Source organism: Zophobas morio, unplaced genomic scaffold (assembly GCF_036711695.1).
Source record: "Zophobas morio isolate AGI-343-1 ecotype UQ-CSIRO unplaced genomic scaffold, CSIRO_AGI_Zmor_V1 ptg000155l, whole genome shotgun sequence".
Taxonomy (NCBI): Eukaryota; Metazoa; Arthropoda; class Insecta; order Coleoptera; family Tenebrionidae; genus Zophobas; species Zophobas morio.
The window spans coordinates 232,265-248,296 of NW_026972259.1; the positions used below are offsets into that span (position 1 = coordinate 232,265).

Below are 16,032 nucleotides of genomic sequence, written 5' to 3' on the forward strand. Positions count from 1 at the left end.
ATGAAAGCCAGATATTCTAATATTTAAATTGCCGACTTTATTATTAAGTTTTACTTACATATATAATACATTCCTCTTAAAAGTTTTACCGAAATTAATAAATTTTACTTTGGAAAAAATCTTTGTTGAATAAACTTTTTTGGCATCGCAACTACAGCTAAAAAGCTCTAAAGGTTATTTTTTTGCGCTTTTGTGTTTCTAAAAACCTTTAAAGTAGCAAAGTGGTCGTTAAATTAATAAATACTTAAATCAATTTTATAATTACTTTTAATAAAAATTCAGGAATAGTCAGTTCTCTGTTGCCGCAAAATTAATTCAGTTCTTTTTTTAAAAAAAAATGCTACTGTGTTCCTAAAATAACCACGACGAACCATTAAAAATTCACTCAGAGAATCCAAAAATAATAATAGTTTATCGCAAACATTCTTAAGAGTTTTTTCTTTCTTTAACAACAGTTCTGAAGTAATTTCAGGGCGAATTATAGATTCCTATTCATAATAAAACTAAGTCGGCACATCATGGAAATATAAGACATTAACTAAAAAAAGAATACAAACCCTGAATACATAATAATTCTATAGTGCGTTTTCGCAAAGTAATACTAAAGCTAGTTACACACTTACTACTGCTTACAAAAGCCTTAAGAAACATTTGAAATTTAGCAAGCACGCAATTAAATGGCTATGTAAACTTTTTTTATAGCTAACAATAGTTTTTAATTCACTATACGTTTATAATATTTCTTGACATTGGCAATTAACTTTAAGAATATTAGATATTAAGTGCAATATGTAGTGGTTTTACGGCGATACGTTTCCTGTATTTCCGATCATTTTGCTTAAAAAAGTAGTTTACAAGAGGTAAAATAGAAGGTCTTTTCTCCTTTGAAAAAAGAAGAAAGTATAATAAACTCTAAATTATTGAAAACCCGAAGTGAAAGTTATAAAAACATTTTTTAAGCATACTTCTTACTGAAAAAGAAAGTTCCTTTAAATAAAAGAAAAACTTATTCGGCTCAAGAAATTTTTTAGATTCCTCACAGCGACCGTAAATTTGCTTAAGAAGTTCTGTGACCTTTATAAAAATAAATTTACCTTTAAAGTAAAAACTAACGACCTAATATAAAGAGAGTTTATAATTAAATCTTCTAAGTGATACCTGAAAAAAATATTTGTGCTCCATATTTTTCAGTATACAACGAGAGCAGGCAATATTTATAAGAATATCCTGACACGCAGCTCTATCATGTTTCTTTACAATGTCTACCGATTTTTAAAGCTGAGACATGTTTTGAGGTAAATGTGTTCTAAACGTGGAAGTTACCTGATAAAGGTAGCTCAAAGCCTCCACGTAAGCAAAATAAGTTAACAGCCTGTTGTAGAATACATATTTCTTTAGAATAACTTCTTTTTTGCATTATAAAACCCTCTTTTGAGTGTATGACAACATAGTAAAGGTAAAGGTGGCCGTATCAATTGCTATCCGAGCAAACTTAAAAGGCTGCGTGTTATTGCGCGTGCTAAAGCTTACGAAGCAACGTGCCATAAAAATTTGCTATGTATGCAAACGTAGCCAAAGCATCACGAAACTAAGTACAAAAATCTATTATATTAATCTGGAGCGGAAATAAACTTTTTTTACTACTTTATTGCGCTGTAACCTCTGCTGAAGAAGACTGAAGTTGCGCCAAACTACTTATATATGTAAAAAGTATCAATTAATTAGTGCATAACGTTTTTTATCGAGTTCTTTCTATTGTTTTTACTTACACTCTTTTGTTAATTGTTGAGAAAGGAGGAATATGGCTTTAAGTAAAACAAATAGAGTACAAGTATTTGATATTTTGGAGACCTCAGACAGAATAATTTAACTTATTTAATTAATTCCAACTACACATACAAGCCAGTATCTTACCTGCGCCACCACCACTCTACCCCTCCTTTATAAATATTTTTTAATAAATATATTGTTATAACTTAAAAACCGAAAGGGTTCTAGTTATTAGAAAGTTCGTCGTTTTTAATATTATACTTACGAACATCTATTACCCCAACATACAGTAATTAGCTTCATTTAAGAAATTTGGAAATTTAATTTTGACACAAGGAGGATTCAACATATACTAAAACATCGCCATTTTCTTTGCTTTTCGAGGGATTCCATGAAAGATCGAAAAAGGGAGTTTCGCCGGGGGAAACTGACCCGCGATTTTGAGTTTACTCGTCAGTATTCTTAACTGCTGTGCTACTTTGACAACTTGCCTGTTAAGTGTTTATAATGCGGAAGTTTTATTAACATATATATAATTTTACATATTAACCTGTCAAGTAATCTTTATTGTGCTTATTTTAGTTACTATTTATAGTGTTGACACAGATAGAACACTAATGAAGTTAGATTAGCAGACTTGTTGAAATATGTGGTGAACGTCCAACGTGATAAAAAATTATTTTTTTTGTTAAATCTTAGGTGTGAGAAATATGCAAAGGGGAATAATCCAAAAATATTAAGATACAAAACGGACCTAAAAAATTTCATCGAGGAATAACTTTGTTAGAGACAAGTGTCGAAATTTTTATTTATTGCACCTCGGTAATAAGTGAAAGTTATCATAAAACTATAAATTTGTTTTAAAATTTTTAATAAATTAGAATTTAAACCTTCTATCCGATATGTTTCTAAGGTTTTTGATCAGTTTTATCAATAGGAGAAAGTGTTTTTGTTTAGATAGCTGTATAGTAAATAGTCTAACTTTGTAGATAATTAGTGTAGTTTCTGTAAAGTTATAGCGCTAAAAAAGTTATAACTGCTCTATAATCTTCGCTACTGCTCAGAGGATTGGAGTTAATAATTTTTAGTTCTTAAGTAAATACAAAACTAAACACCTCTTTTACTAATCAATTTCTTAAAAGTGATATTTTGTCCTTTGCCTCTTCTATCTGTATAAAGTCATAACCATAAGAATCTTTAAGACTGGTGCCGCTATCTATTAGTTCTAGCCCCTTAAGACCAGAATAACAGTGGCGTCAGTATTACAAGATATAAGGCCCTGCAGACCGTAACCGAAAAGCACTCAAAGAATGCAAAACAAAAGAACGACCACGCGAATAGAGTCGTTATGGGTAGTTTTTTCTTTTAAATGGTACAACTATTTTATTCAAACAAATAGAATAATCTAGAAAAACTTTAAGCAGAATTTCGGAAATGTTTTAACATCAGACACAATTTAGTCTCCCCCCTCCGCATAATAACGCTAATGTTTAATGGCGTTCCTAGATGGGTCAATTGGCAATTAAAACAATTATGATCTCCTCAACTTTGCGCTCTGTGTAGATCATCTTTTTTTTACAGAATTTACTGCAATAGCAAGAAGTATGTTCTTTGTAAATTTACTTAAAGCCAATTCCTGGCCCGACTAGTACCAGCGCCTTCCCGTCTGTAATGATGAGGATAGGTTATTATATCTTTTCAGGTGCTCCCAACACAGTCAAAAGGATATATATTGCGTCCGTACGCATTCGCTCATAACTTCTTACTTCCCTCCACAGTTACTGCTTGCTCAAATATGAACCAGACTTAAAGAGATTCTTGCGTCTACATCGGTGTTTTCTTTTATTATCATCTAAAGTCCCGTGAGGATAACCATCTTTGCAGCCTATGTATAATCGCTATAGCTAAAAGGGCACACGGCTCGCACCTTTCTTGTACTTAAAAGCTCAAGTCCCGTTATGAGATTTTCTGCTTTTATCAATTAGCTTATGACACGTATTGGGCATCACTGAATAAAGTAATTAAATCATTTAGATAAACTTAATTTAGATAAAGTTATCAACTAAATATATACTCTGTTGCCAGTAAGTTGCAATCTAAAAGCAAGCAAGGAAATTTTTTATTAAAGATACGGAGCTCCTCTAACCGAACTATAAATTATCATGATCACAAAAAATTCTAGGAAAGCTGCTGTAGTCCACAGCAACTCCATTATATGAGCATAATTTGCTGGTAAAGGTGATAACGTTTTGGTAGATAAGACGAGAGCAGCAGTGAAACTGTTGGGAAGGCGGTGTAATTGACCTATCAAGGCATGAAAGTTTTTACATAGAAAGGAAATATGTTAGCAGAAAACTGACAGATTCGTATAAGGAAAGGCATCTTTGAATGCATCGGGCTCGATGACCGCTAATGAGTTTTCAGTTAAATCTCTTAGAAATGTGAAATAAGTAGAAAATATGAATAAGAAATATAAATAAAATAGAGCAATTTTTTTTTAAACTTACAAGTAAGTTAGTTTTGTAAGCTCCGTAAAAGAATTTTTTGCAATAAGTGTGATGGAGTTAGAGCCCAAAAATCTAACGTAACGAAAAATTTTAAAAAATTAAAGACAAAAAAAACTTTAGTGAATAACTACACTTTAGTATAACATTTTAATATACGTTTAAACCAAAAACTTACAACATTTGCAGGTTAACAAGATCTTTAAACATATTAGCGTCAACGGAATTTAGACGGTTGTTGGACAGCCGCCTTTAAAGTTTTGATAGTTGAAAGTTTTTTTTAATAAATTTTGCGGCTTACAAAAAGGCTAATAGTGGTAGCCCTCTAAAGGCGCTTTCGCTAATTGAAAATATCTTGTTTCTGCCGATTGATCTGTAGAAACATTAAATAAAAGCCTCGACGACTACTTTTGCACACAAACTTTTCACTTTGTTATTTCTTTTATATATACTACCAGTTCTTTTCTTACAAATAACTTAGATTTTCGAGTCCCCTAAAAGAATTTCCTCGTAACTCCGTAAGCTCGTTTTCAAATAACCACCTAAACAGCAAAATTCTTTTTAAAAAGACAACTATCGAACTCTAAAAACGTACAAAGCTTTCAATTCCTTTAATTCCTCAAAAAAACTTTCAGGAATTACTTTAATCCCGTTATTGTTAAGCGATCTATATAGCTAATTAAGTTATGAATCATGAAATAGCCTAATATTAATGGAACTAACAAGTACTGAAGACTACTCAACCCTTTAAAAAAGTCGTTATTTAGAAATACGAGCCTGTTGTGGCTTAAATCTCTAAATAGATAAAAAAAAAAAAAAAAAAAAAAAAATGCAAATTTAATTAAAATGTGGAAAGAAATAATTTTATTCATGACGCACAATAACATTAATAAAACTTACAAATAAGTAAGTTTTTCTAGCCCGTGAAAGAGACCTGACTCAAGGGTAAATAGCTCGTTGTAGCTCAGATCTCTACAAATTATACTTAAACAATATATCTCACTTTTTCTTCAATTTTTCCTTACAAATATTTCAATTCCTTAACTTTTTCAAAAGCTGCCGCCGCTATGAAACGAATACTGTTCTCTTGCAAGTATCTTTGCGAAAGGTAAAGTCAAACTTAAGTCATAACTTAAAAAGGTTTATTAAATATATAATCTTTAAGGTGAATTTATCGCGAAAAAAAACTATTTGATAATGAAACGAACTCTCAGCTAACACAAAACTATTATGATATAATAGGTGAGGCAATAACTTTGTTAAACCTTTTCTGAATTAAACTCAATTACACTACTTTTTTTCAAAGCAATTTTTTCTTCTATTCAGAAGGTAATAAAACTCGAGGTCATAACTTCAGAACTTCTTTAAAAAGAATTATTATCTACTTTTATGCGGTTGAAAAATTCTCGTGCCCACAACATATTTAGGTGTGCACTGGCACTGTTGTAAAGATGCAAGCTAAAATTTTATGGGCTAATACATATGGAATGTGAAAAACGGAAGGATTTTAAACAATAGAGGAGCCTTTTTGACAAGTCACGTGTCGGAAATAGTTAATTTTTGGTTCAAAGTCTTTGGACATCGTGAAATATAATCGCGTATAGAAATCAATTTTGTAACTTTTAAGGGCATTTTGAAACTACTGTTTATTTTAACAATTTAAATTTTTAAAAAGGATACATTTTCTCTTTTTTTTAACAGCAGCGCTTGTTTTTTACTAAATATCCACATTAATATCTTTATTTAGACTAAAAAATTCAATTATTTGTATTTTATAATCTACAGAAAAAATAAATTTACGCACCAAATTTTAAATTAGAAAACTTATTATCTATTCCATGATAATATATTAGTAAAGTTAATACAGCTGCAACGTTCATACTAGTCATGTGATAGTTTTAATTATTGTCTGTTTATATAAGTATTTTTTTATAAAAACTGACTTTTTATTTTTATCTTCTTACTAAACCTTAAAGCAATGAAGTACTGTATAACTAATCTATTCCCAATTCTTGATATGCCTCGTGCTCTTAAAAATTTTTACTGTTCACAGGCAAACAAGCTTATAACAAATTTATACTTACAGCGCGGTTAAAGAAGTAAGACCACGGAATGTATACTTTGGGATTTCTAAAATTGCGTTGTGGTTAAGTTTTCTATTAAATATATATTTATATATTATCTTCGTTAGTTTTTATAGAACTCACAAAGTTGTCAATTTGGAAGATAGATGTCGTGCAGGAGGCACCTCATTCAAAGAACATATTGATAAATCTCTGTTATTGAGAATATGTTTCATTCAGTTGTGATGAAAATATATTTTATTATATTTTTAATAAAGACAGAGAATCATCTATTTATGCTATAACTAAAAATAGTTAAAAAGTTAAATGCTCTCCTATTTTAAATTCTTAGTTTGAAGAAAAACGTACAAGTTACTAATAGAATATGGTTCATCACATCTGTTTTGAGAGATTATTCGCCTCTCATTCAAAGTTAGAAGAAATAAGAAAATGAATACACTGAAGTGCATGCTAGTTGCGGTGAGTACACTAATTAAGTTTACAGTTTCAATTAACACACTTAAATACAGAAAACTTGCGTTTTTTATTCGGATGCGCTCTATAATTAATCTAGTCAAAAAATTTAATTTAACCACCAGTCATTAGTTAAGTAATTAACAACCTCTATAAAGAAGGTTGTACCTCCTATATCTGCTCAACTTTAAGTTGTTATTATATACCCTAAAATTAGATAACTAAAAATAAATTAAAACTAATTTACTAAAAGGTACCTAAAAGGGCTTGCGAAGCTAATTAATATAATATTTATAATAAACTGTATGAGTATAAATAGCATTACATAATATTCTAAATTTAGATAATCCTTTGGGTGGCTAAGATTGACACCATGTGTAAAAGTTGAGTTTTACATTTTTATTTGTTGGGCAGATCATGTCGAACTGTACCCCTATTGCGGATTAATCGCACTCTACTGTGGGCTCTCTCTTAAGGAGTTGTGGTTAACTCCGACAGGTTACTCTACCTCGATCATACTATAACGTTTGAATTTGTATGTTCCTTAAATAATATTGAGAGCAATATATTTATAAAAAGCTACTTCAAATTTACAACTTCTAAAAACAATGGTAACTAGGGTTATCCTGGCAGGAGCTACAAATAAGTTTACTAATAAGTGTATATTCAAAATAAATGAGTTTTTTAATTGCAATACAAATGAAAAAGTGCAGGCAAATATTTTTTAAATATAAACTATTTTTTATTTATAATGTTGTGCCAAACTTTTAATACAAAGCAACCACGAACCTCTCCCACTTCCCCCCCTCCCACCAGGAATGGGAAAAGAAGGAATAATATCTGCATAAAAAAATATGACCAAGGTTAAAACTTAAAAAATAGACAGGTATTAAAAAACGAATGTTAAGTTTTTTTTAAAAGGTCGCAGTTGATTACGTAATTTTTATTAATAAACTTTATCATCACAAGTTGGGTCATTCATAAGAATATGCGTTGTCCAAATGCGGTTTATTAATGAATATTATTAAAATAATTTTTTATTTTTTAAAGAATTTTGGTGAACTTTTTTTAAGAGCATATATGTCTAAATAAATTTAAAACATTAAAGTTTAGTTTAAAGTTTGTTAAGCCTAGCTGTATGGTAAGATTTACTTACAGCGCGCAGTTAAAATATAGACTCTCTGCGCAACCGAGGGTATGCGTTTGCGTTTTTAGTAATTTTAACTGGTAGGTATAATCTATATTTTTTAATTTGCTTTACGTATAAATTGTTTCTTTTAACCCTTTAGAGGTTACTGGTTACTATGTTTACCACTTACCGTTTAGGCTCAATTTGCAAGAGTAGGTCTATGAAACTTGACCGCAAACGACAGGCTCTGTCTCTGAAACAGACTTCAGTAAGTTTGAGTGCCACGTTCTAACGGATTAGGCAGCAACCAACATAAAGAAGTGATATAGTTATCTGAGAACGTAAAACAAATCTTTTTAAAGCCCCAGAGCTTTGCCCGTTAAAGAAATAAACTTAATAAACAACAATTTCATTTCTTTTGTTTTGTGGAGTTCAATCAGTCTATAAAGATGTAAGGATGTTTCAGCTTTATCATCTAGAGAACAATTTTAATAAGTTTTGGTCTATAGGGTGACGGATAGCTGTCAATAACTTTTTATAAGATAGTTTGTTAAAAGCTTAACGTTTGGAGGGCGTAAACTACTAAAAAGTCTAAATGTTTAAAAGAAAATTTTAAACACCATCTCTTTTGATTCCAAATTTCTATTAATATCAAATAGTTTAGTCTAACCTTTTCTTCACAAAGTTCAGAAGTATACAATAAAAATGAAACTTTTTGTAACAAAATAATAAAGCTGTGAGCCTAATAATTTTTTATATCAAACTCATTAATTTTGAATAAAACCCTGTTCTTTGTTGCTAAAAAATTTGGCAGTTAAAATCTAAATGATGCGACGATTAAATACGTTATATATAAAGTTGAATTCGATTATATTAAAACACCATACTATATTAACGGAAATTTTTTTATAGTACCTAACAGAAAGCGCTATTTCCGCGTATTTAATTCTTTGCGGGAGCTCAGCTACTTTACTTAAATTCTGTTTCCACGTAATTCTTAAACTTTCATATCGCTTAATTCTACCTTTTATTTCCTTATCTTTCCTTTCTAGGCACTTAGGCACTTATTACTTTTATAGAAATAATATTATTTTGAAGCAACGATGCCCTTTTAAACAGCAACCTTAAACGGTCAAATGGCCTTAACCGTTTCATAGGCTTTAAAGGAAATGAAAAGGAGGTGCCTGGCTGTTAGTTTATAATAATTTGTATATACCAGTGTAGGGAACTGCAACTATTTGGGTTTAGTAGGGACCCGTCCAAGGGAGCAAAATTTTTATAAACCTGAGAAGTTTTTAGTTTTCAACTTCTAACTATTTTAAACTTCGGGCCTACAGCATACTGATAATGCAAGGTCTATACTGCTTCCGTAGTCACTCAAACTTTAAAAAAAGTTCATTGGATGAAGAAAGCTTGACTGCGTATTTACTAGAAGAAGTGAAAGACAGTGATTGACATCTACAAGCTATTTTGTTCGTAGTAAAGTTTTAATTTTGATGAGATGCTCTAGTAGTTGTATCCTTTGCAAGGCCGTAATAAGGTGACCACAGTTTTCCAAAAGTAACTTGCAACCCGGAACTTGGTACACTTCTAATAGATTCCTATAATTAAGGTTTTTATAATAAACAATCTTAAGAGTTCTATAAAAAGATATTTTAATGAGCTATTGCTAATGGTGTTTTTGTTTCGTTTTTTTGTTCTCTTTTCGTTCAATAATTTTTTTTTAAATACAAAAGACAATCTGAGTTAATTATTCCAGCGCTGGTATTTTATTCCTTATGTCGTAAGTATATTATACATTTTAATGTTTTTTTAACTGTTACTATTAGTCCTTAATTTAACATTTTAAGAGAACGTTTATATGTTATTTATTTTAAAAACTTTAATCATAGGAATTTACAGGAAGTAGTGTCATCAATTTGCGAGTTCCCTCCTCATAACACGTTTAAAGCTACGCATCGAACCCGTCTCTCTTGCTCTCTTATGTTTTAAGGTTTGCACTGTCAACACTAGGTTTTTTCTTATTTAAGAATTGAGCAACGTTAACTCTTTTTTTTTCTTTTACTACTCCTTGTTAGTCACTTTTATTTTACTTTTATTACCACCAATTTTTCCCTTAACTTCGATTCTTTATTTATAACTTTCTTGCGGTCCTTTACTATCTCCAATACACTAACTCGTTGGAAGTAATCCTCAATAAAAAGCCGAAAAAAAAAATTCCCGAACCCTAAAAATTTGTTATAGTTATCTAACACTTGGTGAAAATGGACTAGTCCCTTCTACATTAAACCTTACTAGAAAAGCTTTACCGTAAAAAGGCTGACCCTTTCTCCTATTCTTGCAAGAAGGGGCTCTTCTCTTAGCCTTAAAAATCAGCGCTACAACTACAAACTCCAGGAACTTGGTAAAAAAATCCCAATTAATTTTTAGCGGCAAAAGTCAGAAAATTAGCAACGCTGCAAAAAAAGATGCAGAAATACCACAGGGATACATGCCCCATATCAAATAACATGACACTAGAAATAGACCAAATAACACGCCAAAATAGCAGCGCTTTATAAAACTATAGCTCTCATAAATGTGTAGTGAAGTTGGATTTCTCGGTAATAACACTATAGTATTGTTCTAGAAGCGCTCGACTATCTCTTCGCACTTAAAAGTAGTATACTTTTTTTATTGCTGAAAAAAGCATGCAAGTCGACAAATTAGAAAGTTATACCTTGAGAGGATGAACTATACAGCAAAAAAGCTCGTCCTTTAAGAAAATCACAACTGCGAATTATGTGGTAGAATAAACACGATAAAAAGGCAAATTATATCTGTAAAAGACAAGAAAAGCAAGAAAAGTAGTCTTAAATTTAACTATCTACCTTCCTGCAACGCGTAAAATTTACAGCCGTTTCCCTCCGTAACCATCATAATAACCTTAAAAAAAAACTAAACGAGATCAAAACAAATAGTTCTATTGGTGGGTTTCTTTTTTGCGGATCCTGTAAAAATCTAGTAATTTAAAAGACTAGTATACGAGTACCCTCGAAACAATTTTGTACGATTTAATATAGTGTTGTAGATAAGTAAATCGGTTTTTAATATATTAACCATTTATAAAGTTAGGTTGTGAGTTAAACGAACTTGAAGAAATTCTATCAGGCTATAAAATGGCGTGACACATAGATAAAGTTTATGATTAATTTGGAACAACATAATGTTTTCATATAATATTTTAAATAAGCACATAAATAAAGCAAATATCTTAATACTAAGACCATCTCCGCTATACAACGTGAGCGATGGTTTAAATGGGCCATTCCAGACTACCCCAAATGCTAGAGGGCAAGTGACTATTTTTGCGTGTCACTATGCTATAAGGTGTAAAAAAATATTTTATGTAGTTAATCTGGTTAATCAAGTATAAGGATACAGCAATGTGAATCCATTGAGTTTTGATAATTATTTGAGTTATATCGTAAAGTAAAAATATTCAATGGTGTGATAAAATAAAGTTACCACCTTAAATTAAAATTTAACTTTTTTAATATAATTTTATTTTTAATTAAAGTAATTGTTTTCAATATTTAGCCCCTATCAAATAATATATTAAGTATACTCCATATATTAAAAAAAATAAACGCCCTGTAGGGTTTTGCTTAACTTAGCTCCCCTCCCTTTGCATATTCACAATTTAATATCCGAAACATCTACGCCCACTCTATTACTGTTAAATATTTTATATTATCAGCACTTGACGCATAGCGTTACAATTAACTCAAAAAAAAAATTTAAATGTAAATTTCGTAATGCACTTTAATTAGGGTAAATACTAGGTTCACTTACTTTCAACCATAGTGCATAGTTTCCATTTAACTTTGCCTTTAAGTTTATTATTTATTTATGGTGCTGACATACATAGTCAAGTATAGCGTTTTAATGTTTGTAGCAAAAAGTTTCAAGTTCAAGTAGCTCACGACTGTTTAGTAACTTGGGGCTTTGCTGTGAAGAGGTGGTCTTTGTTACGGTAACTCGAACTTAAGGCAAGAGGGTTACACCACCGATCCATGTAAATATTAGTCATATTTGTATCTATTTCGTTAAGGGATCACATTAGCTCCAGTGTAACCTCAAAGTAATTCAGTAAACTCTTTTCGTTTATCTCAAATCTTTTGGCGCTATAATTTGATTGCAATAATTAATTGTTGTGAAGCGTAAACTCATTGGACCAATTTTTTCACTTCCTTCAGTGAAGTTAAGTTGTTGTGAGTCATTATAACTTATATAACGTTGGGTATTAAAGAATCATTTCCCGCTTCTTTATTGTATAAAAATTAACCTGTAATTATAAAGTGTAAGCAATATGTAATACCTTTTTATTTAAAAGACTACCCCAAATATGAAGATTTCCATTGCTCTACCTGTTCTTCCAATTTACCAGGTTACTTTTCTGGAGAGAGTTAAAAGCTTACTAACAGTGTTAATACTATATTCTGGTATAAATAATTTATTAGTTTAATAAAGTTCACACAATTGCATTTAAGGGAAAGCTATCAACTACTACATTTCCTCTTGCCTTGCCTGCGGTATCGAGCACCCTTTTCGCCACACCTAATTTAAAACTTTTGCACCACCCGATAACCAGGTAACAAAATTTTTAATGGAATTGTACTTGCGTTAAGATACTCAACCCTTAGCAAAAGCCAAGATATTGTACAGCACCAAGGTCCCCACCATTATGATACTACCCCTTCCGAACATTCCGAAATTATAACGCGTTCCTCTTCTCTACAGTGCGAGATTGTTAAAAGGCCGAAAACTTCCATTTGTCAGCAGTTTCTATGCTTAAATGAAGAATTTTCTGCTACGCCAAATACCAGTGAGTTTAGAAACCTTTCACAAAAACTTGTTATAAGTGAAAAAGAAAGCAACATCTCAAATTTTGATAAGATTATAAGTAAAAAAACTCTACCTGTAACAAGCAGAAAACTTTTAAAGTTGTCACTGGACGAAGAAGATGCATTTATTAATATTGATTCTTTATCTAGCGAAAAAACCATTACGAAACAAAGTAAATTAAATCTTTCTAGTCAACTTAGTTTCAGCTTTGTCTTTTTTAACACAATATGGGGTAGGTGCACCTTCCAGGACAGGTGATGTCTGTGTAAGGGCGGGTATAGGAAGGTAATTTAAAATTTTCAAGGCAGACTAACTAGTAGTTTTGTACCTTTTAAACCTTCTAGTTTATGTACAAACCGTTTATGTTTATTGACTTATTCATGTTTTTAATGACCTTAACGTGTTTTCCCGCAGTGCAAGCCGCGACCCAACGACACAAAATCCTGTAAGTTTCCTTAATTTTACAAGCTATTAAAAAATAATTCTATTATAATTGAATCAGCCTGATAGCCTTGAAAGTCAGGTTTCAGAGAAGTTACAACACGAAGATACCAATAAACCAAGTATTATTTAAAATTACAACTCTGTATAGTTTTTTAATATCTCCTTTGAAATAATATAACCCTACAGAGTCAGAACTTGTGTATGCTGAAGGGGAAGCCACAGTTATTTTAAAGTCCTCATCGATTAATAAATGCGCCTCGTTCTCCTCTTTTGGAAATAAACATTTTGTTGGATTGGATGAACACTCCACACTAGAAAATAAAGAACAAGTTAGTCTAGTATTACAATTTCAAGTTGAAGAGCTTCCACACAATCCAAATCGAAGGGCCTACAACAAGAAAAAAAGTCCTTTTGAGTGCTTTAAAAAGAAAAACGATACACAGGAAATAAGCGAAGATACCAAAAAGGAAGCACTTAGTACAGAAAATTTTAAAACCCCTCCACTGCAAAAAATGGGGGATGACGAAGACGTAGACAGTCAGAAGGCGACTTCCTTAAAGATCTCTGAAAACGAAATTATTCCCCCTCTTGTTCAAAGAAGCATCACGGCACCAGACCGCTCGTCTGCTATTGAGAACGTGGATTCGCGCGAAAGAAAAGAGGACCCTGTTGTAAGCTGTATTAACGAGTTCAGAAAAGTAACTAGTTCAGAAGTATTGACAGAAGATTTTGTGCAAAAAGATTTCTTCGCAAGCGATTCAGGTCCGAATATTGAAAATTCACTCACGACAGTGAGCCAAGCACCTCCTTTAACCTTTAAAACTAAAAAGCTTGGAATCACCCAAAGTTTTGTTTGTCTTAATAAAGTCGCTCACAAGAGCACTCCTAACGACTCTAAAAAACTAAAAGCTATAGAAATCAATTCTAGAAGGCACGTGAAAATCCACGTACCCATAAATAAGAAAGGCAGGAAAAAAGCCATAGTAAACCGGCGTGGCTACAGAAAGCCTGTGAGTTGTACGGAAGCTGATTATCAAAAAGATAACGAACTTATACTTCAACTATTGCAACTTGGTCCAAGACCTTTGGAGCCTTTTAACAAAATACGAAGCAACACTAATCTGAATTTAAATTTCGATTCTTCTGTTGCTCCTGCTTTGGAACTTTCTTCTTTGAAAACAAAAACGAAAAAATATTTATCTCTTTTGCCTACAAGAAAAAAAGAGGGGGATGTTAGGCTAAATAAGGATGATAAAAAAAGTAAAGGAAATAAATCAGACCTTGGAAGACCTTACAAACCTATTTTGTTTGGAATAAGTAAGACAACCGGACTTGCCAGTGATTCAAAGAAAGACATGCTAATAGAAAAGGGAATACTTAAACATCTTGGTACCGACTCCCAAGAGGAACATGCAAAGACATTAGTAGAGAAAAAAATAAACTGCCTTACTGAGGCTCATGAAGTGTTCTCAAAGGAATCTAATAATAAAAACCTCGAAGACAATTTTCTTCAACGGCTAAAAATTCAAGAGTCGTTAACAGAACGCTGCTACCAACTTAATGAGGAATTACAAAACATATGCAGAAAAAGAAAAGAAGTGCTGAAGGACTGCAAGCAACTATATACTGTTGACGACAACCGTGAGGCCTTCGCAGGAATTGGGGCTTCCTCTTATTCTCGAAACTTGCTACGCGCATTATACAAATATTTTATAACAAGTGCTCAATACTCTTATGAACTGCACTCTATAATGGTAAAAATATTTTTTGATAACAGACTTAATCTCGAGTATTTCTAATATAGCAATCTTTGGAACAAAAACGAATTCACCTCGAAGAATGCGTTATTAATATACTGAAAGAAATAACTTTATAATATCAGAGTTTTTATAAGCTTATTTTACTTTAATAATAAAGTTTAGCTCTTTTAGTAAGCTAAAGAAGTTTTGGTATAATATCTTTAGTTTTTTAGTTATAAACTTGTAGTTATTTCATTTAAGTGCTAAGTTTGCAGTCTAGCTGATAACCAGATTGAGCTGCATCCTTTTCGCTAATATTGCCTTAGAACAGTGCGCACTGGTCCTAATAGTTTTATTTTCCTAAAAAAAATTAGTTTAATTTGGAATAATATATTAATTCACTATACTTTCATTTGTCCTTTTGAAAGACATCCACAAATTAAAATTCATGAATATGTTAACCAGAGAAAAGTAAAAGGAGTTTAACCCTACTTGTAGCCTCACAATAAGAATAAAGCAATAACAAAAGTGATGAAAACTATTGCCATATTCTATTATTAGGGACAGCCCATAACTACAATATTAAACTCTCACTCTTGCTTTTAGGTTTAAAATTATTTCTTTTAAGTACCACTGACGTGTAAATACTTTAGTAGCAGTATTATTACAAAGTGCATATAATATTTTTAATATAATTGACTTTCTCTTCTGAGGCACATTCTGAGAAGGTCATTATCACAATCAAAACCTTAGATCGAAAGACACTTTTAAAAATTCCTTTAGGGATAGAGATACTTAAAAATTGTGTTTATCAAACAATATGCTGTGCTTTTGTTTTGAATAAAAAATTATAATTAAGATCTATAAAAAGTGCCGCAAGTTTTTTCATTAGTTAGCTATTATGAACTTTTTACTTGTGAACACCCCTTTATAACCTAAACTGCTTACTGCAGTCTTCTAGTCATCCCTTTCCCTGCGTAAAGAGTTAGTTTACATGCTTGCTAAAGATTACAAGTAGATTT

General features: G+C 31.4%; 2 protein-coding genes and 2 long non-coding RNA genes across 4 annotated transcripts; 2 read left to right on the plus strand and 2 right to left on the minus strand.

Moving 5' to 3' along the window:
- Positions 1-1,001: 1,001 nt before the first annotated feature.
- On the minus strand, positions 1,002-1,414 carry LOC135145493 (uncharacterized). Its single transcript, XR_010283461.1, has 3 exons — positions 1,324-1,414; positions 1,159-1,262; positions 1,002-1,074 (listed from the first exon to the last, which is right to left on the minus strand). It is a non-coding gene; the product is annotated as an uncharacterized LOC135145493 (long non-coding RNA).
- A 2,325-nt stretch (positions 1,415-3,739) lies between these two features.
- On the minus strand, positions 3,740-7,328 carry LOC135145470 (insulin-like growth factor-binding protein complex acid labile subunit). The gene is made up of 13 exons (XM_064077574.1): positions 7,315-7,328; positions 5,540-5,554; positions 5,300-5,371; positions 5,175-5,246; positions 4,998-5,069; positions 4,870-4,941; positions 4,745-4,816; positions 4,576-4,647; positions 4,453-4,524; positions 4,278-4,349; positions 4,131-4,202; positions 3,845-4,074; positions 3,740-3,778 (listed from the first exon to the last, which is right to left on the minus strand). Exons 1-12 carry the CDS (start codon positions 7,326-7,328, stop codon positions 3,921-3,923), a joined length of 831 nt encoding a protein of 276 aa, XP_063933644.1. The 3' UTR covers positions 3,740-3,778; positions 3,845-3,920.
- Positions 7,329-9,215: 1,887 nt separating this feature from the next.
- LOC135145507 (uncharacterized) lies at positions 9,216-10,555 on the plus strand. The gene is made up of 3 exons (XR_010283470.1): positions 9,216-9,522; positions 9,677-9,723; positions 9,833-10,555. It is a non-coding gene; the product is annotated as an uncharacterized LOC135145507 (long non-coding RNA).
- Positions 10,556-12,126: 1,571 nt separating this feature from the next.
- On the plus strand, positions 12,127-15,147 carry LOC135145471 (uncharacterized). The gene is made up of 9 exons (XM_064077575.1): positions 12,127-12,193; positions 12,316-12,369; positions 12,473-12,573; positions 12,626-12,999; positions 13,064-13,112; positions 13,242-13,272; positions 13,330-13,390; positions 13,458-15,025; positions 15,076-15,147. Exons 2-9 carry the CDS (start codon positions 12,328-12,330, stop codon positions 15,145-15,147), a joined length of 2,298 nt encoding a protein of 765 aa, XP_063933645.1. The 5' UTR covers positions 12,127-12,193; positions 12,316-12,327.
- Positions 15,148-16,032: the final 885 nt, after the last annotated feature.